The sequence below is a fragment of the Anomaloglossus baeobatrachus genome, chromosome 9 (assembly GCF_048569485.1).
Source record: "Anomaloglossus baeobatrachus isolate aAnoBae1 chromosome 9, aAnoBae1.hap1, whole genome shotgun sequence".
NCBI lineage: Eukaryota > Metazoa > Chordata > Amphibia > Anura > Aromobatidae > Anomaloglossus > Anomaloglossus baeobatrachus.
The window spans coordinates 147528779-147556384 of NC_134361.1; the positions used below are offsets into that span (position 1 = coordinate 147528779).

General features: G+C 49.0%; 1 protein-coding gene across 1 annotated transcript in view; it reads right to left on the reverse strand.

The window, feature by feature from the left end:
• The window catches only part of TEX11 (testis expressed 11), a 1632405-nt gene that overhangs the window by 369587 nt on the left and 1235212 nt on the right, over positions 1-27606 (reverse strand). Inside the window, exons 22-23 of the mRNA XM_075324897.1 lie at positions 18127-18161; positions 8362-8445 (exon numbers count right to left, since the gene is read on the reverse strand). Coding sequence (XP_075181012.1) covers positions 8362-8445; positions 18127-18161 — 119 coding nt within the window. The remainder of the gene's footprint in view (positions 1-8361; positions 8446-18126; positions 18162-27606) is intronic.

The window sequence follows — 27606 nt, forward strand, 5'->3', positions numbered from 1 at the left end:
TGTATGGCATCCGTTTCCATACATCACCAGTTCAGTTTTTAGCATTCACAAGACCAAAAACAGTTTCATCTGTTAATTGCATAGTTGCCGTAAAATTTGGATGCTATATGGATGATCCATATGAGATCTGAATTATTTTTTTTTTGCGCACCAGTAGCATAGGCTTTTTTGTTGGTAACGATGGGCCAACAACTTTCGAAACACGTAGGATCATTATTGTCTGTTGGACACTAGAAGCGCTTGATCCACTAGCTGTGACATCACATGCTAAGGATTTCTTTCACCTATGCAATTCTTCATTAACATGATCCTTTTTGTCTGAAACAGAACTTTTTTTTATTAAAGGAACCCTTCCATGAGCTTCCCCCCCCCAAACCTATGTAGATGTGTATGTACTGTAGTGTCAGTGTGTTAATATAGTCACATACTGCCACCTTCTCCAGCAATCAGCGCCGTTGCAATCCTCCTCTGAGTGACGTCACCACTTTTCAGACTCTCCGATTCATTCTGTGAACTATACAATGTAAGTCTATAGAGCCTCGTTCTGATGGTCAATAGACAAATTAAAAAAAGCTACTTCAGGGCATGCAGAACACAGTGTGACCTGGAGAGTCTAAAGAGCAGTGACCTCACTGAGAAGAGGAACACAGTGGATACCGGAGAAAGTAGCAGTAGGTGAGTATATTAACAAACTGACAGTACAGTACATGCATATATTCACTTATTAGGCAAGAAAAAAAAGGTAATGGGATGGCTTCTTTAAGAACACATTATTTCATGACAAACAACTGTCATGAACAAACTGTTACCTTCTGGATGTAAGAACTCTTCTTTTCCCTAATCCTGCCACTCTGTTAGTCTTTTTAAGGTTAAACAAGTTGTCCAGTTACCAAAACTGATTTTTTTTTTCTGATAAATCTTGCTAATATGTGCCCCTCAACACATCTATTATGTTTTTTCAGCAAAATTACCTTTTATTGTGCACTAGCAGCACATGCTCATTGCTGGCTCCAGCTCTGATGGGGTTAATCTCTCCTCTGACTTCCTGTGTTCAGTTCCTACAAGTCCCAGAATTCTTTGTGGCTCTAGGGCGGTGTCTAGCTTATCTAACACACACACTGTGTGTAACACCCCCCTCAGCTCTCCACCCAAAGCCTCCTCCCTGCCTCTTCCCTGTGTGGATGCACTGAGAGAAATCACACAGAGACAGCAGCAGCTGCCAGCTCTGCACAACCAGGGGAAGTGAGTGTGTGTGTGTGAGTGTGAGTGTGTGTGTGAGTGAGTGTGTGTGTGTGTGTGTGTGTACAGCAATTATGATTATTAGCCGGCGCAACATGTGAAAAAAATAATTGGGGAAAAAAAAGTGAGAGGGTGATGAGATTGCTTTTTTCCCTCTTGCCTAGTCTGTGTGTCGTCCGTATCATCCGCAAACCGCATATGACCGGATCCTGTGGATTAAATGTGCAGTGCATGCAACCGTTATTTTACCGGATCCTTCTGCAGTGGGACACAGAATTTATCGGCCGGCGCTGGAGTCAGCTGACTCCTGATCTCACAGCCCGCACACACTGCAATGGCTGCAGGTGGGCTCATTCACATGACCGTTCCGTTTGTCCTGGTCAGTTCCTGTTTTTTTGCGGACCCACGGACAGGACCATCTTTTCAATGTCTTTTGTGTAGGATCGGATGGTACACGGTAGCACTTCCATGTGCATCCGATCCTACAAAAAAAACCACATCGGATGCCGTATGTCTGCTCTGTTATTATGGAACATGTCCTATTCTGTTCCGTAATAACAAACCGTGACTCAATACAAGTCAATGGGTCTGCAAAATTCCCGGAAGCAACACGGAAGCACTTCCATGTGACTTCCGTTGGGTGTTCGTGCAGTCAGTGTCCCGCTCCAGCCCCAGCCCCGCAGCTGCCCGCTCAGCAGTGTCAGCAGCGGCCCGCACTGCAGTGTCAGCAGCCGCGGGGATGACAAGCGCTACCGTCAGGAGGTTAGTAAGTTCATTACCTACGGTGATGAAGTCCTGCCCTCCTGACGTCAGCGGTCGTCACTGCCTTCTATGCCCGCCGCTTGTCACATCACCTCTCGCTGTCGACCCGAGACTGTGACTAGTGGTGACGTCACGGGCCGCTCGCGATACTTTGCTTGTGAAGGCGGCGGTCATTGAACTCGGTGACAGCGCTGCTGTCAGGAGTTCAGTAATAAACCTCGCTAACCTCCTGATAGCAGCACTCGTCATGCCCTGCAGTGACCTGGGCTGACCTATTGATGTTAGCTCAGGTCACTGCACGGCTCTCCCAGCAATTAGGGAACATTCTGTTCTTCATTGACTGGGACATTGACTATGGTATGGATCATCGTGGGACCCCCTTGTATTACACCAGACCTGGATTTGTTTTTCTTTCTAATAAATTGGTGAAAGAGGGAATGTGTTGGGGAGTGTTTTTTTCAAATAAAAATGTGTTTTTTGTCTATTTTTTTTTTTTTTTTTTATTACTGCCTGGGTTGGTAAGGTCGGGTATCTGATACACGCCTGACATCACTAACTCCAGGGCTTGATGCCAGGTGACATTACACATCTGGTATTAACCCCATATATTACCCCGTTTGCCACCGCACCAGGGCAACGGGATGAGCTGGCGCGAAGCACCAGGACTGGCACATCTAATGGATGCGCTACTTCTGGGGCGGCTGCAGCCTGCTATTTTTAGGCTGGGAGTGTCCAATAACGGTGAACCTCCCTAGTCTGAGAATACCAGACCACAGCTGTCCACTTTTCCTTGGCTGGTGATCCAATTTCGGGGGACCCCGTGTTTTTTGTTTTAAATTATTTAGTTAATTTAAAATAACAGCGTGGGGTGCCCTCTGTTTTGGATTACCAGCCAAGGTGAAGCTGCCAGCTGTTGTTTGCAGGCTGCAGCCGTTTGCTTTACCCTAGCTGGCTACAAAAGATATGGGGACCGCTTGTCATTTTTTTTATATTTATTTTTTGGCTAAATACAAGACTAAGCACCTTAGTGCCACATGAAAGTCACAAAAGGGTGCCAGCTTAGAATATGCAGGGGGGCAGGACAATATATATGTCTTTCTTATCTATCTATCTATCTATCCAGCCCTCCATTCATTCATTCATTCATTCATCCCTCTATCCCTTTGTCTCTATATCTATCTATCCATCTCTATATCTACTCATCTATTTATCTTCCTTGCTGCTTCCGTTTTTTTGCGGTCCACAAAAAAAACGGAAGGCACGCAGATGTCACATGGATGCCACTAGGATGCATCCGTGAAAAAAAAGGACCGTTTTTTGTGGCCCGCAAAAACGGAACGGTCATGTGAATGTAGCCTTAACAGCAGTCACTGCCTGCTGACGATCACATGTGACCGTGTGCGGGCTGTGTGTGCGGGCTGTGTGTACAGGAGTTCAGCTGAGTTCAGATCAGCTGACTCAAGTGTCGGCCGATCAGGCTGGGGCCACACGGGGATTACTGCGATCTCCTCGCATTACACTCGGCTCACGCTCAGTACAGCAGAGCTGAGTGTCATGTGTGTGTCCCTGCGACTGAGGTCCGACTGTGCGAGCAGACCTCAGCTGCGGGGGGCGGTCCGCCACTCGAGGGTTGGGCCAGCACTGAGGAAGGGTGGGAGGGATTTCTCTCCCTCTCTCCTCCGTAGTCCACCGATGTACCGCAAGTGCAGTGCGAGTTTTCTCTCACCACATACACTTGAATGAGTAAAAGAGAGAGTCTTGCATTACAGTTGTAGCATGCTGCGATTGTTTTCTCGGTCCAATTAGGGCTGAGAAAATAATTGCTCATGTGCGCTGACACACAGGCTAATATTGCTCCGAGTGGAATGCGATGTTTTATCGCACTCCACTCACACTGTTTTTCTCGCCGTGAGGCTTAGACCTTACTTGTTCTATGTCCCCCTGCATCCATCGCAGCGTGTGCAGGCTGGAGTTCGGCTGAGTTCAGATCAGCTGACTCCAGTGCTGGACTGAACTCCGCTGACCTCACAGCCCGTACACGCTGCAATGGATGCAGGGGGACACAGAACAAGTAATCGGCCGACACTGGAGTCATCTGATTACTTGGGATGAATTGAGCAGTAAAATGCTCTGGTGCTCGATGAGCGAAGCCCATGTCGATTTTTTTTTAAAAAATTCATTAAAAATAAAAAAAATTTAAAAAAATCACATTGTTTGTGGGCTCCCGCTGCATTTTCTATTGCTAAGGGTAACCCAAGCAGCTACTGGCTGCTAACCCCCGCTGCTTGGTGTTACTTTCACTGGCAATAGAAATCCAGGGAAGCATTTTTTTTTTATAAAGGTTTTTGCCTGAAAACTTTGTTAAAAAAATGACGTGGGCTTCGCCATATTTTTGTATGCTAGCCAGGTACATCAGGCAGCTACGGGATGCCCCCAACACCCAGCTACCCAATTGTACCCGGCTGGGAACCAAAAATATAGAGAAGCCCTTTTTTTTTTTTATTTCATGAATTTCATGAGATAATTAAAAAAAAAAAAATGACGTGGGCTTCGCCGAATTTTTGAGTCCAGCCAGGTACAACTAGGCAGCTGGGGATTGGAATCCACAGTGCAGGGTGCCCAAACTTTCTAGGCCCCGCGCTGCGAATTGCAGTCCACAGCCACCCCAAAAAATGGCACTTTCAAAGAAGTGCCATCTTCTGGCGCTGTAGCCAACTCTTCCAGTGGCCCTGGTGGCAGGTGGCACGCTGGGTAATAAGGGGTTAATACCAGCTATGTTTTACCAGCTGGTATAAAGCCCGAGATTCTTAATGTCAGGCCAAGTTTGACCTGGCCATTAAGAATCTCCAATAAAGGGTTTAAAAAAAAAAAAAGACATCACACAGAGAAAAATACTTTATTAGAAATAAATACACAGACACAGTAGGGACTCCATGTTTATTACTCCCTCTCACCCCTCCACGATGGAGAGATTTCTGTACTGACCATGCCAGGAGAGAGCGAGGGAAAAGAGAGAGAGAGCGAGGGGGGGGAGTAAAAGAGAGCGAGGGTGGGAGGAAAAGAGAGCGAGGGGGGAGGAAAAGAGAGCGAGGGGAGGAGGAAAAGAGAGCGAGGGGGGGAGGAAAAGAGAGCGAGGGGGGAAAAGAGAGCGAGGGGGGGAAAGAGAGCGAGGGGGGAGAAAAAGAGTGAGGGGGGAGGAAAAGAGAGCGAGGGGGGAGGAAAAGAGAGCGAGGGGGGGAGGAAAAGAGAGTGAGGGGGGGAGGAAAAGAGAGCGAGGGTGGGGAGGAAAAGAGAGCGAGGGGGGAGAGGAAAAGAGAGCGAGGGGGGGAGGAAAAAAGAGCGAGGGGGGGAGGAAAAGAGAGCGAGGGGGGGAGGAAAAGAGAGCGAGGGGGGAATTTATCTCCAATAAAGGGTTTAAAAAAAAAAAGACATCACACAGAGAAAAATACTTTATTAGAAATAAATACACAGACACAGTAGGGACTCCATGTTTATTACTCCCTCTCACCCCTCCACGATGGAGAGATTTCTGTACTGATCATGCCAGGAGAGAGCGAGGGAAAAGAGAGAGAGAGAGCGAGGGGGGGAGGAAAAGAGAGCGAGGGGGGAGGAAAAGAGAGTGAGGGGGGAGGAAAAGAGAGCGAGGGGGGGAGGAAAAGAGAGCGAGGGGGGGAGGAAAAGAGAGCGAGGGAGGAGGAAAAGAGAGCGGGGGGTAGGAAAAGAGAGCGAGGGGGGTAGGAAAAGAGAGCGAGGGGGGAGAAAAAGAGCGAGGGGGGAGGAAAAGAGAGCGAGGGGGGGAGGAAAAGAGAGCGAGGGGGGGGAAAGAGAGCGAGGGGGGGAAAGAGAGCGAGGTGGGGAAATAAGAGCGATGGGGGAGGAAAAGAGAGCGAGGGGGGGAGGAAAAGAGAGCGAGGGGGGAGGAAAAGAGAGCGAGGGGGGAGGAAAAGAGAGCGAGGGGGGAAGGAACAGAGAGCAAGGGGGGGAGGAAAAGAGAGCGAGGGGGGAGAGGAAAAGAGAGCGAGGGGGAGGAAAAAAGAGCGAGGGGGGGAGGAAAAGAGAGCGAGGGGGGGAAAGAGAGCGAGGGGTGGGAAAGAGCAAGGGGGGGAAGAGAGCGAGGGGAGGAAAGAGAGTGAGGGGGGGGAAAGAGCGAGGGGGGAAAGAGAGCGAGGGGGGGGAAGAGAGCGAGGGGGGGAAGAGAGCGAGGGTGGGGGAAGAGAGCGAGGGGGGGGGAGAGAGCGAGGGGGGGAAAGAGAGCGAGGGGGGGAAAGAGAGCGAGGGAAAAGAGACAGAGCGAGGGAAAAGAGGGGGAGAGGAGAGAGGGATAAGAGGGGGCAGAGAAGAGGGGGAAGAGGGGAAGGGGAGAAGAGTGGGGGGAGAAAAGAGAGTGGTGAAAGAAGAGGGGGGGCAGAGGTGCTCTGTCATTAACTGTCTCCACCCTGTGACTTGTGGTGCAGGTGACAGAGTGCAGACAGTTGGTCCCATGCAGCAGGACAGATGGCAGAGCACAGCGGTGACATGCGTGTCAGTGTCTTGCTGCGTCCTGTAGTGCTGGTGGGAGGAGCACATGATCACACTGCCCGACACCGGCCGCTCTCCTGACATCGCAGCAGAGCGGGCGGGTGGAGAGTGTGATCAGATACTTACATGCAGGGGGGGATTTCAGCTGAAGAACCCCCCCTGTATTCCACCCTGGCGCCCCGTGCCTCACCATCTGCAGGACGCTTAGCCGGCTCCACACTGATGTCCTCCGGTTCCTCCCCTCAATGCTGGGCTGTGCCGTGTGGTAGTCACCGCCCACAACCCTGTCACTCAATCTGAGTGGTGCCAGCCTCCTCTGACGTACCCGACAAGTTTGAGAGCCCGGAATTGCCGGGACGTCAGAAGATACTGGCAGCCACAGCTCCAGGGGGTCATGTGACAGGCACTGAGCGTGCAGGATAGCGCCGCTCAGTGCCAGAAATGGAAACAGAAGCCAATGGAGAAAACGCCTAGAATGGTAAGTAGAACTCATACAGAAAATAAAAAAAATGGTGAACCACCCCTTTAAGTTCCTACGATGAGTTTTTGACACTATAATTTTGCTAAAGAAAATAGCAGTATCTTACAGTTCCACAAGGTTTATGGGATTTATAGAAATCTCATACCTACTGCTTTTTCCAATCTGAGTAAACAAATCTGTGATGCAGTTTTTAAATCAGCAATATGTCAATTTCTCTTGTGACTACATGGAGTTTTATGTGCTGAGTTTACCTACAAAATTGCATTAGATGCTGAAAATCCACAGGTAAAAAACATACATCTTCAGTGTTCCTCCTGCTGCTGAGAAAATGTAAAAACGCTGGAAAAATGCAACCATACATTTTTGAAGAATAAAATTAACGTTGTACTGTCGACAAAACACCAAAAACAAAAAAATGCAGCCAAAAATACACCAAGAAAAATGCAATATGTGAACATAACCTTAGCGGTGCAGAAATGCTTAAGAAAATCTGTACCCTTAAAGACTCAACAAATACTCATCGTTAGAACATAGCCTTAAGCAGGTTTTTCATTGAAAACCTGAAGTGAGCAGTATGTATCCTAGAAATGAATCAAACTTGTATTTGAGCTTCCATTAAGCTTTGTCACTCTTGTATATGTCATGTGAGGAATCTGTTTCCTGCACAAGTTCTGTTTTCTCGTTAGGCCCCTTTCACACGTCAGTGAAAAACACACACATTTTTCATTGACGTGATAAAGGTGCGTATGTCTCTTCGTGTGCCATGATTTTGGCACACGCGTGATCTCTCTGTGCTATCCGTGATAATACATGGAGATCAGACACTTATACTCACCTGTCCACATTTCTGCTGTCCGTGGTGCTGAAGTCTCCCGCAATGCTGTGTCCAGCAGCCGCTGTCTCCCCTCTGTAGCTACTTTCGGGTCTGCTGTGCAGTCCATATGCATGAGCGTAATTAGCCAGCTTGGAAGCAGAAGACAGCAGCGGCTGAACACAGCGTCGCTGGAGACGGGTGAGTTTAAAAAGCTTTTTATTTTAAATGTACGTTTCTTTTTTTCTGGTATGTGTTTCACGGATCACACCACTGTGTGGTCCGTGGGACATCAGTGATGCCGGAGTAAAATGGACATGTCTCCGTGCGAAACACACGGACATGTGTGTGTGTCGCACATAAACACGTCAGTAAGAAACCCCTGATGTATGCGCAGACCCATTGATTTTAATAGGTCTGCATATGTCAGTGACTCTGGTATGTAAAAAAACGGTCACATACGTACCAGAATCACTGACGTGTGGAGGCGTTAGAGTGTGTAACAATATAAAAACTTTGAGCGCTAAACGCTAGTGTGAACTGTGCTTACCAATTTTCCTGAACCAGTGAGCCTCTGTGATGCATTCTTCATGCCTCGCATTCCAGATTAAGGGATCTTCTAGCTTCTTGTCAGCTAAAGAAAGAAAGAGTTTACTAATCAAAGTATTCAGTGTGAAAAAAAAAAATTGCGGTGTGCCATTACTTTGTGATGCTGGGGACACTATTCTTTGGTGCAGTTTTCAACAACACAAGCTCTAAAAAATGTGAAATATAAAAAGGTCATACACCAGTGTGTCCATCATCATATGACAACAATTGACTGGTGAAAGATAGATAGCAGGATCTTGAAAATCATGTGGAATTATCACAAAGTATTGTGCAACTTTGCATCATACAGTGAAAAGTCTTTATTTGCTGAAACTATAGCACTACATGATCAATAACATAAGCGGGCTTTACACACTGCGATATCGGTCCCGATATCGCTAGTGTGGGTACCCGCCCCCATCTGTTGCGCGACACGGGCAAATCGCTGCCCGTGCCGCACAACATCGCCCAGACCCGTCACACATACTTACCTGCCCGGCGACATCGCTGTGACCGGCGATTCGCCTCCTTTCTAAGGGGGCGGTCCGTGCGGCATCACAGCGATGTCACTGAGCGGCCGCCCAATAGCAGCGGAGGGGCGGAGCTGAGTGGGACGTAACATCCCGCCCACCTCCTTCCTTCCGCATTGTGGCCGGAAGGCAGGTAAGGAGAGGTTCCTCGTTCCTGCGGTGTCACATGGAGCGATGTGTGCTACCGCAAGAACGAGGAACAACCTCGTTACTGCTGCAGTAACGATTTTTGAGAAAGGACCCCCATGTCACCGATGAGCGATTTTGCACGTTTTTGCAATGATGCAAAATCGCTCATCGGTGTCACACGAAACGGCATCGCTAATACGGCCGGATGTGCGTCACTAATTCCGTGACCCAAACGAGTTTGCATTAGTGATGTCGTAGCGTGTAAAGCCCCCTTAAGGCTGTGTGCCCACAATCAGGGTTCACAGCGTTTGGGAGGCAGAATTTTTGAGCTACGTCCAAAATGCAGCGATGTACAGTACAAGCACAGTGGATGGGTTTTCTAGAAATCCTATGCCCACTGTGTGTGTACTGCCCGCAGCCTAAACTGACCTGCGGTACGGCTCTCCGAGCCGCAAGCATGTCAATTCTTTGCTGTGGAGACGCAAGCATGCTCCACAGGGAGAACAGAAAAGAGAGACTGCAACTGCCAGAGCCAGGATCGTGGGCATGAGCAGCTGTGGTCTCCTGTGGAGGAGACTCGTGTCCTTGCAAGACGCGGCGGGTCCCAATTGCGTGCCCATACCCTTAGGCGGGCTTTGCACGTTGCAACATCGCAAGCCGATGCTGCGATGTCGCATGCAATAGTCCCCGCCCCCGTTGCAGGTACGATATCTTGTGATAGATGGCGTAGCGAAAATTATCGCTACGCCAGCTTCACATGCACTCACATGCCCTGCGACCGTCGCTCTGGCCGGCGACCCACCTCCTTCCTAAGGGGGCGGGTCGTGCAGCGTCATAGTGACGTCACACGGCAGGCGGCCAATAGCGGCGGAGGGGCGGAGATGAGCAGGATGTAAACATCCCGCCCACCTCCTTCCTTCCGCATTGTGGCCGGCGGCAGGTAAGGAGATGTTCCTCGCTCCTGCGGCTTCACACACAGCGATGTGTGCTGCCGCAGGAACGAGGAACAACATCGTACCTGCGCGGCACCGGCATTATGGAAATGTCGGAGCCTGCACCGATGATACGATAACGACGCTTTTGCGCTTGTTAATCGTATCATCTAGGATTTACACACTACGACATCGCAAGTGACGCCGGATGTGCGTCACTTTCGATTTGACCCCACCGACATCGCACCTGCGTGTGCGTGTGTGTGCAAAGCCGCCCTTAGGCTAGATTGACACATGACATCCATCATTGTTTTTCATGGTTTTCCTTTGGCATTTTTCATTTTTTTTTATTTTTTTTTTTGTAAAATGTATTTCCCTCTGTAAGGCCATTGTTCCTGTATATATAACTCAAGCATTTAATTAAAATAGGTGATTCACTGCTCAGCACAGCCCAGCGTCACAGCCCAGCATCTTCCTGCTCTCTCCCCCTTCACTGCAGAGCGCTGCAAGCAGGAGACACACTGGGCTGTGATGAGCGGTGAAATGCCACCCACAGCCCAGTGAGTCATGGAGACTGGAGCCGGCCACGGTGATGTCATGTGATCAGGAAGTTGACGAGACATCACTGGATCCCTGGGGTCACGGAGCCCGAGGGTCAGGCGATGGGGAAGAGAGGACTGCAATAGCGCTGCTCACAGGCACTATTGGCAATACAAGTTATTTGAGAAAAATATTGTTTCTCAACATATCATCGATGTGGCCAATAATGGATATAGGTATGGGTAAACCACTTTAACCCTTTTTATTCAATTGCAGTTATTGTCTTAATTGCAGAAGAGGAATATAAAGATGTTGCCTGTATTGTGCAGATCACCTTTTTTTGCAACTTAAATTGAAGTAAAAAAATATTTTTTCCTAATATATTCACTTTTATTTTCAACTTGAGACCTTCGGCCTAGGTGCTGTAATGTTAAATTTTGATCTGTATATCATTTAGTTAATGCATTGTTGCTAGTCATGGACAAGCACTAAAGTGCTCAATTGCTTCTGGAATTGAGTGAGTCCGACCCTCAGACCCACTCAATTCGCGTAATGAGTATAATGGAGGTTTGTGGGGTACTCAATCATTTTTCCAGCAAACTCCACTAGAGGGCTAGGGAGGCCGGAAAAATGTATTTAAAAAGTGTGGGATCACCCCCTGTCTGCATTACCTTGGCTGGTTAATAAAAATAAAGGGGACCCCAAGCAGTTTTTATGAAATTACTATTTATTTAAAAATAAAATAATTTTTTAAAAATGGCGTGTCTCCCCCTATTTTTGATAACCAGCCATGGTAAAGCAGACCGCTGCTTGGCTCATACATTATCAGGCTGGGAAGGCCAATGATTACTAGGCCATTGCCAGCCTAGAAATAGCTGCCCGCATCTGTCACCGAAGTGGTGCATCAATTAGATGCACCATTTCTGGCGCTTTGCCCAGCTCTTGCCAATTGCTTTTATGCTGTGGCAATTGGGGTAATAGGTTAATAGGGTTGATGTCAGATATGTAATGTCAGCTGGCATAAAACCCAGGGGTTAGTAATGGAGAGGTGTCTATCAGACCCACTCCATTATTAACCTTGTAAATTGAAAAAAAAAAAACACAAAAACACACACACACACACACACCAAAAACTAGTTTGTTTGAATAAAGAATCCCCCACACTGTTCCTTTTTCATTAGTTTATTTAAAAATAAAACCATGAAGATCCAACGTAATCCATTGTGTAGTGGTCCCACGCTATCTCCCAATGCCATACTACAACCTATGGAGCCTCGTTCAGAGACCGCGTCTCCAGATGTCAGTCCCGGTCAGCGCTAGACCCAGAATGAAAAACAAAATATTGGGGGCAAGGATTTGAGCATTGTGTATCAAGCAGTGCCAACCATACTCACTGATTACTAATTGTTGCAGATCTGTTTTCATGTACAAGCCTTATAATGCTCAAAGCAAGAAGGAAACACAACTGCTCAAAAAACACACTTAAAGAACTGTATTGTTAGACAATATGGGGTAAAGCGGGGTTTACACGCTACGATATCGTTAATGAATTATCGTCGGGGTCACGTTGTTTGTGACGCACATCCTGCGTCATTAACGATATCGCAGTGTGTGACACTTATGCGCAACCTTAAACGATCGCAAAAGCGGTCATAATCGTTTGCCGCGGAGAGGTCGTCCTGAATCAAAAAATCGGGGGTTTTTTTAGCGATGTTGTTCCTCATTCCTGCGGCACCACACATCGCTATGTGTGACACCGCAGGAGCGACGAACATCTCCTTACCTGCCTCCACCGGCAATGTGGAAGGAAGGAGGTGGGCGGGATGTTACGTCCCGCTCATCCATTCTATTGGATGCCTGCCGTGTGACGTCGCTGTGACGCCGCACGAACCGCCCCCTTAGAAAGGAGGCGGTTTGCCGGCCAGAGCGACGTTGCAGAGCAGGTATGTGCGTGTGACGCTGCCGTAGTGATAATGTTCGCTACGGCAGCTGTGGCGCCCCTGACCTGGTCAGGCACCACTGAGTACTGCACCCATGCTGGGGACAGTACAATACAGGTAATCCAGAAGGCTGACAGGGGTGTGGAACACAGGCGCATAGTGACCAGGTCTCACACATGTACCCATGAGAGGACCCCTGGGGATCCCAGGAGGGGGCAAAGCCTATACCTCCACTGGAATAGTGGCAGGGGGTTAAAAAGCCTCCATCTCCTCTCAAGGGGTGTGGTGGAGAGTCTGGTTGCTAGGTGGCGTAGGCAAGAACAGGAGAGGAGGAGCAGTGAGTCAGTTAGAAGGAGAACTCCAGAGGGCTCAGTGAGGAGCAGACCTGTGGGGCTGATGCTGTCTAACAGCGCCCGCGCAGTGACTACAGACGGGGGAGAACGGTCAACTAGAAGTGCTGCCTGAAAGCCAGCTTCAGCTAGAGAGTGCACGGAGTGGGAAGTACGGAGACTTCTAGAGAGCACCAGGCCCAACCGGGCGGCAGATCCCGAAGCGAGGATAGATTCACCTTTCCCTGCTAAACCTGCCGGTGTGGGGCTCTTACAGCCCACACCACAACAACCAAAAGCCGCAGCCACGTAACCGCAAGTAGGGCCCATAGGTCACAGGAGGCAAGAGGCTGGAGTGGCCTGGCCCGGGGAACAAGCACACGGCACAACAAGAAGGGGAGAGAGGCTTGGAGCATCTTCCCTGGGTGACCCCCATAGGGACTCAAAGTCGGGGTCACCCCAAACCACCAAGGGCTAAGGAAGGCGAGTTTGTAGTCACCCTCATACAGTCAGCCGGAAGGATACCTGGTTCCCACCTGGTTCATCCCAGCTACGCCCGGGTTACTCACCCTGCCACCTGAAGTGAGTAAAAACCCTGAAAGACACTCTGCCTGTGTGTGGTCATTCTGCGACTTGTGGTACTACAGCTTTACAAAGGGCCCTGGGGCTTGCCTCACTCTCAGGAGGCTACTACACCCGACTGCACCCACCATCAGCCCCAGGTGCCTCCTCATCTGCAGTGGCGGTCCCCTCTGACCGCAAATCTGAGAGTGGCGTCACGATCAAAACTGAAGATTCCCTACCTGTGACCAGCACCAGCTACGTGGAGTCCCTGAAGGTAATGCACCGACACTACACCTGTGGGGCTTCACATCTGGCGTCACGAACAGGATAAGGACTAGACCTGTTCAGACAGGTGACCATGTGCCTGGGCGGTCCGCTTGAAAAATTGGAAGCGCCGCCATATTGCCACCATGAAAAGCGCGCTGAAAAACAACAGCAGCCCGCGCTGGAAGAAGTTACCGCCCACGAAGAGGTGTGGCTACCCAGAGATCCCCTGCAGAGTTCTGACCTTGCCAGCTATGAGAGTGGAAGCGTCGAGAGACGGCGGGAAGGAAAGGAAGCCACAAGCCTGCTGCTGGGAGAGGAGCTGCTGAAAGAGGCAGAGCAGAAACTGGACAGCTTGTTACAGGAGGCAGCGAAGAGTCCACTGCTGGGAGACCGTGCAGAAGACGGCGCAGAAGAAATGGCGTCTGACCGCAGGAACCCAGAACCAGGCTCCGCTGCCTGGTGGTACCGAGAGCTGGCCCAGTTTTGCAACCGGCTGGAGACCCGGGTCGTGGAGCAGATTCGGGAGGAACGGATGGAACTGCAGGAGCTGACCGCGGCGGTTCGGGCCTATGAAGGGAGAGCTGCATGCCGAGTGTCAGACAGGACGGCGACGACGCAGACCCCGATGCTGCCACCGGTGGGTGAGTCAAGTGATGCCCCGGCTAGCGCAAGTGCCCCGACCCCTGCTGCCACGTCCGCGGTCCCTGAAGAGGCGCCCGGCGCGGCGACGCTGAACCAGGCCGCAGCCACGCCAGGTGCGGCCCGCCAAGCCCCGGCCGCCGCAGCGATGCCCTGCTCGGCCCACCAAGACCCGGTCCCTGCAGCGATGCCCTGCCCGGCCCGCCAAGACCAGGCCGCCGCCATGCCAGGCGCGGCCCGCCAAGACCAGGCCGCCGCCATGCCAGGCGCGGCCCGCCAAGACCAGGCCACCGCCATGCCGGGCGCGGCCCGCCAAGACCAGGCCGCCGCCATGCCAGGCGCGGCCCGCCAAGGAAAGACTACCTCAGCATTTACCCCGGCCTGTAAGGCCAGAGCAGATACCGCTCCCCGGTCCACAGAGGTCCCTGATAGGCAGCCCACGGTGGGTGAAGACCCTGCATATTGGCAGATGAAGGCTGACCTGGAGGCCAAATTTCCACAATGGCTGGTGAGTCAATACATCCCCCCTCCGCATACCCCAAAGAGTCTCCTGCTAACTCCTGCAGCAGCTACACCAAAGAGTCCCTCACCTGGGCCGGCTGAAGAGCATCCATCCCCGGCACTGCCACAGCTGGAGTGCCAGGAAGAACTAAGGGGGAGAGGAGGCCAGGAAGCAGAAGGGTTGACTCCGACTCCAGTGTCACCAGTAGCAGTTGTGTATTCAGAGCCGGAAATGCTGCCATACTCCCGCTGGGACGAGGAGGACCTGACCCCCTCTGCAGAAGAAGATCAGCCCCAAGACCTCACCTGGGAGTTTGTGAGCTGCCCTCTACAGAATCCAGCCCGCAAGACACGGCGCAGAAGAACACAGTTTGCTCCAGCACCACAGTCTCCTGAACAGAGAGCAGTCACCGCCAGAGACCTAAAGGAGAAGCGTTTGTTGAGAGAGTCCAAAGCCCAGGCTAGAGGACCCCTGTGTTATGGCGTAGTGGAAGATTTCAACTTGAAAAGTGGTTATGGCTTCATTGTAGCACCAGGAATAAAAGAAGGGATATTTGTAAACCGCAGAGATGTGAACGCTCATCTGCCAAGAGGACACCCTTGCAGAAATCTGAAAATGGGAGATTTGGTACAGTTTACCATGCACCAAGGTGAAAGGGGATTGTACGCACTTGATGTAACCTTACGTCCCAGCAAACCCTACAGCCATCCCATGCCACAAGAAAGACAAGAAAGACAAGAAAGACAAGAAAGACAAGAAAGACAAGAAAGACAAGAAAGACAAGAAAGACAAGAAAGACAAGAAAGACAAGAAAGACAAGAAAGACAAGAAAGACAAGATAAAGATCCTACAGATGCAACAACCACAGACAAAGATCCTACAGATGAAACAACCACGGACGACGACGGAGAGCAAGAAAGTCACAGGTGCCAGTGCCCAACATGCCCGCGCCCTAGTGAAACGGAGGAGTAGAGTAAAGAAAGAAGTAAAGAAAGTTTGACCAGTTTTGAAAAGTTTTGTTTGCAACGTTTAAGAAATGCGCCCACAAAAACTATTGTGAGAAATAAACTTTAAGGCTATGAACTTGCTATAGCCACAAACTCTCGCAGTGTAAAAAGTTACACCAGTGGCACCACCACCAGGGCCAGCCTGTTTAGGGGCTTGGCTCGTCTGCAACCAGGGGGGCCCGTCCGTAGAAAAGGGCCTTGGCTCACCTGCGACCAGAGAGCACGCCTGTTTATGGGGCCTTGGCTCACCACCACAAAGAGGGTACCTGGTCAGCACCAACTGTGGAGGCCGCCTCTGCATCCTGCCAGAAGAGGTTGACGGCGCGGATCCACCAGGCCAGGTATACCCTGAAACCACCAGCCCATGAAAGCCGCCTCTACATCCTGCCAGAAGTGGCTGAAGTCGCGGCCAACGGGAGAGGAAGATTGGAGGAAAGGTCTGGGGAAGTAGATGGCCCAGACCTGGTTACCAACAGGACCGGTGACCTGCCTCCTGAGAGGGTTTTGGGTGGGTTAACGGACTTGTGGGTGGAGGGTGGTGATGTCTGATACCTGGTGCTTTTAAATGTTTTACATGTTTTAATGTTTTATGCATTTTAAAATGTTGTCTTGCAGCCCGAGGACGTGCTGGTGATAACTAAGGGGGAATGTGGCGCCCCTGACCTGGTCAGGCACCACTGAGTACTGCACCCATGCTGGGGACAGTACAATACAGGTAATCCAGAAGGCTGACAGGGGTGTGGAACACAGGCGCATAGTGACCAGGTCTCACACATGTACCCATGAGAGGACCCCTGGGGATCCCAGGAGGGGGCAAAGCCTATACCTCCACTGGAATAGTGGCAGGGGGTTAAAAAGCCTCCATCTCCTCTCAAGGGGTGTGGTGGAGAGTCTGGTTGCTAGGTGGCGTAGGCAAGAACAGGAGAGGAGGAGCAGTGAGTCAGTTAGAAGGAGAACTCCAGAGGGCTCAGTGAGGAGCAGACCTGTGGGGCTGATGCTGTCTAACAGCGCCCGCGCAGTGACTACAGACGGGGGAGAACGGTCAACTAGAAGTGCTGCCTGAAAGCCAGCTTCAGCTAGAGAGTGCACGGAGTGGGAAGTACGGAGACTTCTAGAGAGCACCAGGCCCAACCGGGCGGCAGATCCCGAAGCGAGGATAGATTCACCTTTCCCTGCTAAACCTGCCGGTGTGGGGCTCTTACAGCCCACACCACAACAACCAAAAGCCGCAGCCACGTAACCGCAAGTAGGGCCCATAGGTCACAGGAGGCAAGAGGCTGGAGTGGCCTGGCCCGGGGAACAAGCACACGGCACAACAAGAAGGGGAGAGAGGCTTGGAGCATCTTCCCTGGGTGACCCCCATAGGGACTCAAAGTCGGGGTCACCCCAAACCACCAAGGGCTAAGGAAGGCGAGTTTGTAGTCACCCTCATACAGTCAGCCGGAAGGATACCTGGTTCCCACCTGGTTCATCCCAGCTACGCCCGGGTTACTCACCCTGCCACCTGAAGTGAGTAAAAACCCTGAAAGACACTCTGCCTGTGTGTGGTCATTCTGCGACTTGTGGTACTACAGCTTTACAAAGGGCCCTGGGGCTTGCCTCACTCTCAGGAGGCTACTACACCCGACTGCACCCACCATCAGCCCCAGGTGCCTCCTCATCTGCAGTGGCGGTCCCCTCTGACCGCAAATCTGAGAGTGGCGTCACGATCAAAACTGAAGATTCCCTACCTGTGACCAGCACCAGCTACGTGGAGTCCCTGAAGGTAATGCACCGACACTACACCTGTGGGGCTTCACACAGCGATCGCACAATATCGCACGTACGACGGGGGCAGGTGCTATCGCGCTCGACATCGCTAGCCGATGCTAGCAATGTCGCAGCGTGTAAACTCCGCTTAAGTATTGAGTTAGCAAAACTATTGTCCTAATGCAACTATGATATATATGCAAAGAGAAAAATAGGCAAAGTGCTTTAAGTTTTAGGTTTCTTACACACACACACACACACACACACACACTTTAATTATCGTATCCACAATTTTTTTTTGTCTTGTTTTTTGTGTCTTTCATTTGTGGCGTATTATTCTTTAAATTTGTGAATTTGTAAAACTATTTCCCCAGTTCATCATTGTGGGTGGGGTTTGAGGTTTCCAGATGTTTTTGGCTGATTTGTTAGTGTTTGTGTAGCTTGCACAATATTTTACTCGTTTTATAATATTTTAATTTACAAGATACCACTTATTAGATTATGTTTACACTGTTGAACTTTCCATTGACAGTTATGGCAGATGTGATTAGAACAATAGTTAATAATTTATTTAGATACATTTGGAATAGCAATCTTACCTGCTTTTAAATAAGAAATCAAATTCTTGGCAATCCTGAAGACAACATAAAAAAGAATGAAATAATGAGCAACCACCAACATGCAAATAATCTCTCCCTCATATGCAGTCACAGTATAATTTTCATCTGTCAAATTCAATGCCTGCTTAATACTTCATTACAATGCAAGTTTGCATTATAAGGATCCATAATGTGATAATGCACATCAAATTTGGTAGCGTAAAAACTTTCCAAATTGTATAGATTATTGATCGCTGGATAGTGATGTGCGAGGGTAGAGATAGTTACTCGATCCATTATCGGGGGTGTTCGAGCACCATGCTTGAGTCCCCACCCTGCATGTTTTATGGCTGTTAGACAGCCAATCAACATTCGGGGACTGCCTGCCATACACAGTAATGCTGTAACCAAGTTGGCTACTAGCATTACTGAGATTGGCCAGCCGCATGGCATTATCGGGTATTATATTAGACCCAGTGACACTATGCATGGCACATCCTCCTTTGGAAGCAGTTTAGGGAGAGTTGATCTAGGAGGGAGAGCCTAGATTAGAGCACAGGCATATAGGCAGTTTAATAACTATTGAAGTAATTATATACTGCTGCTGCACCATTAAAACAAAGGTCCTTATCAGGGCTACATACTATCCTATCTTAAGTAAAACCACTGTTACCTGCATTCAGTCTAGGGATAGCTCATGGGGGGATAATAAAAAATAAATTTAAAAAAGCAACGTTGGGTCTTCCCCTATTTTTGATAACAAGCAAAGGAAAAGCAGACAGCTGTGGTCTGATTTAAGGAAGATCCATGGTTATTTGGAACTTCCCAGCCTAAATATAGCAGCCCGTAGAGTCCCCAGAAGTGGCATATCACATTACATGCACCAGTTCTGGCACATTGCCTAGGTTCTTCCCGACTGCCCTTGTGCAGTGGCAATGGGGTAATAGTACATGGGGTTGATGTCAGCTGTGTACTGTCATCTGGCATCAAGCCCTGATGTTAGCAATGGAGAGGCGTCTATCAGACAGCCTCATTACTAACCCAGTAAGTATAAAGATAATAAAATACACTCAAAAATATTTTATTTTAAAAAACACTCCCTGACTCTTGTCCTGATTCACCAATTTATTAAAAAATAAAACTCATGCAGATCTGAATTAGTCTACTGAATCTGGCATAGTCCACAAATTGAAGCCTAAAAGACATAAAAAGAGAAAGATAAAGAAATAAGTAAAAGAGACAATCCCTCGTTCACCAATTTATTCTGAAAAAAAAATCCCACAGCTCCAACGTAGTCCATGGCGTTCCTATGATGTCCCATAAATCTGTGATGATAATTGTCACATCCAGGAAATCAGACGAGAGAGGAGTGGGTCCACTGGTCCAAAATACTCAGTGACCTGGAAGAGCAGACCTGAGCAGCTACTAAGATTTCACCACAACCACAGGAGGTGGAAGCAGACAGATCGCTGGTAGATAACTGCCAGGAGGCAGTGCTGGGGGATTTTGGTACCTTGGCAGCTGGTGCCGCAGAGTGATGACCAGGAACTGGAGTGGATCACGCAGAAGCTGGTGCGGACTAGAGCAGATTGGTACCAGTAGTCACAAGCAGGTGGAAGGTGCTTGCGGATCTGGAAAACACGATGGATTCTGGTGGCTTCACTGACATACTAGCAGAAAGGAGACAGATACACAGAACAGTACAGAGTTCGGGTATGAGCACGAGGACCTGACAACTAACACAGGAAGACAAGCTAAGGGGACACGTTGAACAGGCACCTCGCAGAAGGGGAGGATGCCTTATATACACTTTGCCTTAAGTCAGGGACTTCAGGGTTAGGTCGCACTCTCCCTTTGAGAGATGGGAAAGCAGCATGGCCATGCCCTGCTCCTCAGAGAGAGTGGTCCTTAACCATCTATTACATAGTGTGGTTTATTTGGGCTTTTGGACCACGCGTTTACTCCCTAGGCTTTTAGCCCTGGTGGAGCTTTTTCTGGTACTATATCTTTGTTATAAATCTGATAATAAATGTGCATTATTTTCTATTTTTGAGTGTGCTTTTTGGCATTATATTTTCTTTATGTCCCTTATTCCATCTGTATAGGGCTTTTTAGGGCCTGGAGGGACAGCCGTTGGTGAGTGGGGGCACCATAAGCGTTAGAGTGTCGATCTCCGCGGCAAAGTAGGAGTGAGTCAGGCTGATCATGGCTAGTTCCCCTTTAATATGATTTATTATCACACTTTGGTTGTTATAATTGTGTGTTAAGATTTCTCAATTTTATTAATTTCAAATAAATTTGAATTTTTTGGAGTTTTTCTTTACATATTGATTTTTTGTACTTCTAAACTTTATTTAGTTTCTTCACATACAGTTTGCCTTAAGGCAGGGACTGATAGACAATTCCGGGTTAGGTCACTCTGACCTTTTAAGAAATGGGAAAGCATTGTGGCCGTGCCCTAATCATGCTCTCGAGAGACTACTGCGCAAGTGCGGGCCTTGGGAGCCAAAGGACAGGCTAGGCAGTGTGGAAGATAAGGCAGCATGGGAACATCGGCGCCCGACACTAGTGGAGCGGAGGGACCGCCAGGGGAACAGGAGAAAACCCGGAGACCGCGGAACCAGACAGATACTGCGGGAGCAGGGGAGGTGAGCAGGGAAGAGCGTCAGCGCTCCCAGCACAGGTGTGACAGTAATGATGTCAGTAACATCATCACTCGTGAGACATCCCTGGTCTCGCGATGTTGGTGAGAGCGGTCATGAGCAGTAATGTTACTGACGTCATCACGTCTTGTCACAATTTTGAGGTATCCCAGAGCACAGCCTGGCCAGGAGTGACCTATGATGCATTCTCAGAACTAGGCTCCATACATTCTACAATAGAAACCAGTGGAATTAAGGGTGCTTTACACGCTGCGACATCGCTAGCGATAGCTAGCAATGTTGTGCGCGATAGCACCCGCCCCCGTCGTTCATGTGACATTTGGTGATCGCTGCCGTAGTGAAGATTATCGCTACGGCAGCGTCACACTCACATACCTGTTCAGTGACGTCGCTGTGACCGCCGAACAATCCCTCCTTCAAGGGGAAGGTGCGTTCGACGTCATAGCGACATCACTGCGGCGTCACTAAGCGGCCGCCCAATAGCAGAAGAGGGGCAAAAATGAGCGGCCGGAACATGTCGGACCTGAATGGCTTTTTTTTTTTTTTTTTTTTTTTATAAATTGGTGAACTAGGGCTAGAGTCTGAGTGTGTTTTTTTAAAAAAAAAAAAAAATTGTGTTTTTTTGTTTTACTTACTAACACCAGGGCTTGTTGCCAGCTGACACTACACAGTTTACATCACCCCTAACTTACATTAACCTGATCGTGACCACACCAGGACAATCGAAAAGAGCCAAGTTGGGCCCAATAACCATGTACCTTCTCAGCCGGATACTGTCAGCCCACAGCTGTCTGCTTTACCTTGGTTTACCTTTGATGGTTATCAAAAACAGGGGTGGGTTAAAGGTCCCATGTTTTTTAATTTATTTAAACATAAAAAGCTGTCCAATAAACTCCACGGGGTGCAATTTTATTATATGTTGGGGGGGGGGTTTGTGCAATTATGCTTCTCTGTCTATTTGTCCATCTATCTATATCTAATGTCTATCACTACAGCATTCATTGGTGTCCAAAAATGGTAAAGAATGCAGGTGAAAATGCATGCAAAAATATAAGTAAAAATGCATCCAAAACGTGGCAAAATGCGTGTTTTTGATGCAGATTTTTCTCCTGCCAAGAGATGGAGAAATGGTACTGACATTTCTGCATACAAATACTCATTGTGTGCACATGTCATAATACTCTGACAACATTGTTCCCACAGGCACCTAGGAGCCTGAGATGCCTCCAGGCGTCTTCCCCATGCTGTTCTCATTACATTTGAGGCGGTTTCCATCCATTTCAGAGATTTTACAGCCCCCCAGCCCTCCTGTTAGGATCTGCAGGAAAAATGCCCAAATTTCCCATTGACTTCCATTATACTCGTATCAACACAGAGTTTTGCACAAACTTTGCAGACTGTCATGGCAGCATTGGCGCTGTTGACATTGCAGATTCTGAGACTCCACCTGATGGTTTCTCTGGTGTCTGGGATCAACATAGGCAGACTTGGGTTCTGATTCACAGGCAGGCTTGCAAGAGCAAATCTCTGTTGGTCTGCTTGCTCCTTTGGTCATATATTGTGAAGAAGCCTATCATATCTGCACCCCTCCTGTGTATGCTGGTTGAAACCTTCCACCCATGCCAGCTATAGTTTATTCTATGTTGGTTTTTGAGATGTGGTGTCCCAGACTTACTGGTGAAAGTTGTGCTAATTGATTGGTGAGGTTGTTTTGTAGTTTTCTACCTGCTCTTGTGAGGAACTTGTCCCCATTCTTCAGAAGGGAGTGGTGGTGTCGGTGCTCAGTATTGATGTGTAGTCTGAGATTGCGAAGGATCAAGGTGATGTGCTGAGGATTCAATGAATACATATTTTGTTCCCCTGAATTTTCATTTTAAGGTTCTGGAGGAGCATCAAGATTCTGTCTTGGCTGGTCATCCTGGGATTAAAGGTACTCTGGATCTCGTATTGCGACGCTTTTAGTGGTTCAGAGTCATCAGGGATGTGGTATCCTGTGTGTCTGCAAGTGCCACCTGTGCGCTCTCAAAGGCATTTCACTCTCGTCCTTCAGGATGTTTGCAGCCCTTCAGTGTTCGTTGTCAAACTTGGGCAGACATTTTCATGGACTTTATTACTAATTTACCTTCCTCTTTTGATAATACGGTTATTCTTGTGGTGGTTGATAGGCTTTCTAAGATGACACATTTTATTGCCTTAATGTCATTACCTAATGCCAAGACCTTAGACCAGGTGTTTATTTGTGAGATTGTCAAACTCCATGGAGTTTCCTCTAAGGCTAGGTTCACACACTGCGTTTTTGTGCGTTTTTGCAGCAAAAAACGCACCATATCGCGGTAAAACGAACCCGTGGTTTTTTGCTGCGTTTTTTCTCACTACGGTTTTATGCGTTTATTATCAGTGAACAATGCCATTAAAGATTGTTGAAGAAAAAAAAAAGTCTGATGTCATTTCCTTCATCAATATGTTCTTCATTCTCCACTAGTGTATGCAGGAGAGAAGACAGCTGCAGAACTACAAGGCTCAGCATGCTCCATCCAGGACTGTATGCTGGAGGGAGAGGCAGGGCGAACAGAACTACAAGGCTCAGCATACCCCATCCAATAGTGTATGCAGGAGAGTAGACAGCAGCTGCAGAACTACAAGGCTCCGCATCCTCCATCCAGGACTGTATGCAGGAGTTTTTTGCCCCCCAAAAAAATGACATGGGCTCCGCCATATTTTTGTATTCTAGCCAGGTACAGCAGGCAGGTACGGGCTGCCCCCAACCCCCAGCTGCCTATTTGTACCCAGCTGGGAACCAAAAATATAGGGAAGCCCTTTTTTTTTTTTTAATTATTTCATGAATTTCATGAAATAATTAAAAAAAAAAAAAAATGATGTGGGTGTTACGAGCCGGCGCTGCCATAGCCGCAAGCAGCCTGCTGCGGTTCCTGTTGCGCCCAGGCACCGGCTGCCATTCTTGGCCATGCCTCGGGTCGTCCAGTTGGCTGCTCCTTCCACCACGTCTAAGTGTGGAGAGGCGGCTATTGCGCATGCGTGCATCGATTTACCCCAGCCAGAGTCTAAGCCCGGTGTTTTGCCTAGTGAGCATGCTCAGCCTGATTGTGTTATGTCTGAGACTAAGTCCTCAGTTCAGGCTACTGAGCATGCTCCCACAATTAACCCTAACAGCCTCTTTGCACAGGTACTTGGACTTCGTGCTGTGTCTAAGTTCTGGGATGTGCCTACTGAGCATGCTCAAACTGATAGTCTGCTTTCTGAGCCTGTTGCTCAGGCTACTGAGCATGCTCAGGCACTTAGTGCATCAGAGGCTAGGTCCGGTAAGGACCTCACTGAGCATGTCCGTGAGGTGGCAGGCCCTGATAGGGCAGAGGGTGTCAGGTGTCCTGATGACGTGGCAACTCCGGACTGGCTCGCAGAGGCCCGCCCCTATGATCTGGCACCTCACCATTGGTCGTCAGACGATGACTGGTGAAGTGTTTGGGGCGTGGCTGCCATGAGGTCATCAATGACATGGCGGTTCCGGATAAGTTGCATGTGACGTCACTGATGACATGGCACTCTGCTATTGGACCTTGGTGGTTCCACCCTAGGTTTGGGGCGGACCCAGGTTATAAAAGGGGCTGGAGACAACATGGAGGTGCGCATTCTTCATTTAGAGTTCTTGGTGGCATAAGCCTTGTTGGAAGCGGTAGGTAGGGCTAGGCGAATGGTGCCTGTCATGTCAAGATTCGTGGCTCAGCACATGAGGGTCAGGCGCCGTACTTCCTTGCTACCGTTCCTGTTGTGCTAGAGCAGTCTAGTGGCGTTAACTGGGCTGCGGCTGCTGCGTCACCTGTTCAGTTGTGCCTCCTACGCACAAGGACAGAATACCTGTTGCATCACCTGTCCGAGAGTGCCCTCTACGCACACGGACAGTGTACGTGCTGCGCCACCTGTCCGGTTGTGCCCTCTACGCGCACGCACAGCGCACCCCAGAACCCCTGTGAAGTTAACAGGGTGTTCCTGGATTGGGTGTGTGAACCCTATTATCCTCCTCGGATTCCCAGTCAAATGCTACTGGTGTGACTACCTGGTCTGACGTGTCCTTTACACACGTGGCCAGTCGAGTGGTGGCCAGAAACGCTAATCGGAGGACTGCTCGGCCTGACGTGTCTTACACACGTGGCCGACAGGGCGCTGTCGCAGCGGTCTTCTCGGTCAACGCTAACTGGTTACCATCCGGCCTGACGTGTTGTTACACACGTGGTCGGAGTAGCGTCCGCTCCACCGAAACGCTAACTGGGTTGTCGTCCGGTCTGACGTGTCCCTACACACGTGACTGGTTCCTTGAGTTATCTAAGAGCCATCCAGCTCTATAGTCTCTGCCTAACCCACAGGGTGCCAGCAGCTCCATTACCATCTGGAGCACGGTGGGCCCCGACTGGCGAATTTTTGAGTCCAGCCAGGTACAACTAGGCAGCTGTGGATTGGAATCTGCAGGGCAGGGTGCACATGCTTTCTGGGCACTCCCGCTGCGAATTGCAGTCCGCAGCCACCCCAGAAAATGGCGCTTTCATAGAAGCGCCATCTTCTGGCGCTGTATCCAACTCTTCCAGCTGTCCTGGTGACCGGTGGCTTGCTGGGTAATAATGGGGTTAGGGCTAGCTGTATATTATCAGCTTGCCCTAAGCCCAAAATTCGTGATGTCACGCCAATATTAGACATGGCCACCATGAATTTCTAATACAGATAAAAAAAAACAACACACAGAAAAATATTTTTATTAGAAATAAAACACAACACAATTAGTGACTCCATCTTTATTGAAATAAAAAAACCCTCCGCAGTAATCCTGGGTCAAGGGTCCCGCGCCATCCAATCCGGATCCAATATCATCTGATCGGTTTGCTGGAAGGCAAAGCGATCAGATGATGTGTCAGGATCAAGGATGTGAATCACATAACACAGCAGCTGATTGTATAAAAGCCGTTTATACAATCAGCTGAAGCATCAGTGCAAAAAAAAAAAAAAACTCACTTATGTGCTGATTACCGGCAGCTCTTGGAGCGAGTCTGATCCCGTCCGATTGCTGCAGGAGCTGCCGGTAATCAGTGATGAAGTCATCTAACGGCATCAGCGTGGTGACAAGAAGGATTTCTATATTGTAAATGATAACACTATTGCATATATAGACAATCTTGATATTCAAATTTGATTTTTATCCTTTTGATATTTTTCAATCACTGTCTATTGTCTGGGGTTTATTTTTATATGATGGTAAGATATAGGTTCATACAATTAAATAAATAAAAGCTGATAGGTGAAACCGGCCGGGCGCCGGCGTCACCGCGAGACTTACGATTAGCTGATGCGTCAGGTGATCGCATCAGGTGATCCATCGCCTGGTCCTGCAGCCATCAGACGTGCCCGGGGAGACTGCACACAGCCGGAGCGGCGGTACCGGGAGAGGAGCTGGGACCAGACATGGCACTGGGAGTCTGCAGACAGGTGAGTATGACATTTTTTTTCCCTGCTGTTCACTTTTGATTTCACAGCTGCCTCCACCTCCCGCCCGGCCATGGCGCCGCATGGGAGCGGATAATGGTGCTATGGGAGGTGAAAGCAGCAGTGGTGGCGGTACCGGGAGGATTCACGCTTCTGTATTTACTGACAAAAGGAATCCTCTTTCTGTACATGTCACTTTACTACCCACCCCTTGCGTTTATAGCTGCGTTTTTAGTCATAGAAACGCACTAAAACGCAGCTATATTTGCAATTTGCGTTTTTCATTGCATTTTTGAACATCTCATTGAACTCAATGGGTGGAAAACGCTGTGAAAAATGCAAAAATAATTGACATGCTGCGTTTTTGTGTGCAGCACAAAAACGCAGCTAAAAAATAACGCTGTGTGCAGACAGCAAAAATGAAAACTCAGACTTTGCTGGGGAAGCAATGTCACAGCGTTTTCTGAGCAAAAACGCACCCGAAAAACGCCGCGAAAAACGCACTGTGTGAACTTACCCTTAGGCTAGGGTTACACACTGCGTTTTTTTGACGCTGCGTTTATGTGCGTTATTTGCCGCAAAAAACACACAAAAACGCACCCGCGGCAAGAAAACGCGGCAAAAACCGCACACATTATTGCTGCGATTTGGTGCGTTTTTTGCTGCGTTTTTGCTCACTGCGTCTTTATGCGTTTTTTATCAGTGAACAATGCCATTAAAGATTGTTGAGGAAAAAAAAAAGGTCTGATGTAATTTCCTTCTTCAATATGTTCTTCATTCTCCACTAGAGTATGCAGGAGAGCAGACAGCTGCAAAACTACAAGGCTCAGCATACTCCATCCAATAGTGTATGCAGGAGAGCAGAGAGCAGCTGCAGAACTAAAAGGCTCAGCATCCTCCATCCAGGACTGTATGCAGGAGGGAGAGGCAGGGGGAGCAGAACTAGAAGGCTCAGCATACTCCATCCAAGAGTGTATGCAGGAGAGCAGACAGCAGCTGCAGAACTACAAGGCTCAGCATCCTCCAACCAGGACTGTATGCAGGAGTTTTGTGCCCCCCAAAAAAATTACGTGGGCTTTGCCATATTTTTGTATGCTAGCCAGGTACAGCAGGCAGGTACGGGCTGCCCCAAACCCCCAGCTGCCTATTTGTACCCAGCTGGGAACCAAAAATTTAGGGAAGCACTTTTTTTTTTAAATTTCATGAATTTCATGAAATAATTAAAAAAAAATAACGTGGGCTTCACCCAATTTTTGAGTCCAGCCAGGTACAACTAGGCAGCTGGGGATTGGAATCCACAGTGCAGGGTGCCCATGCTTTCTGGTCACCC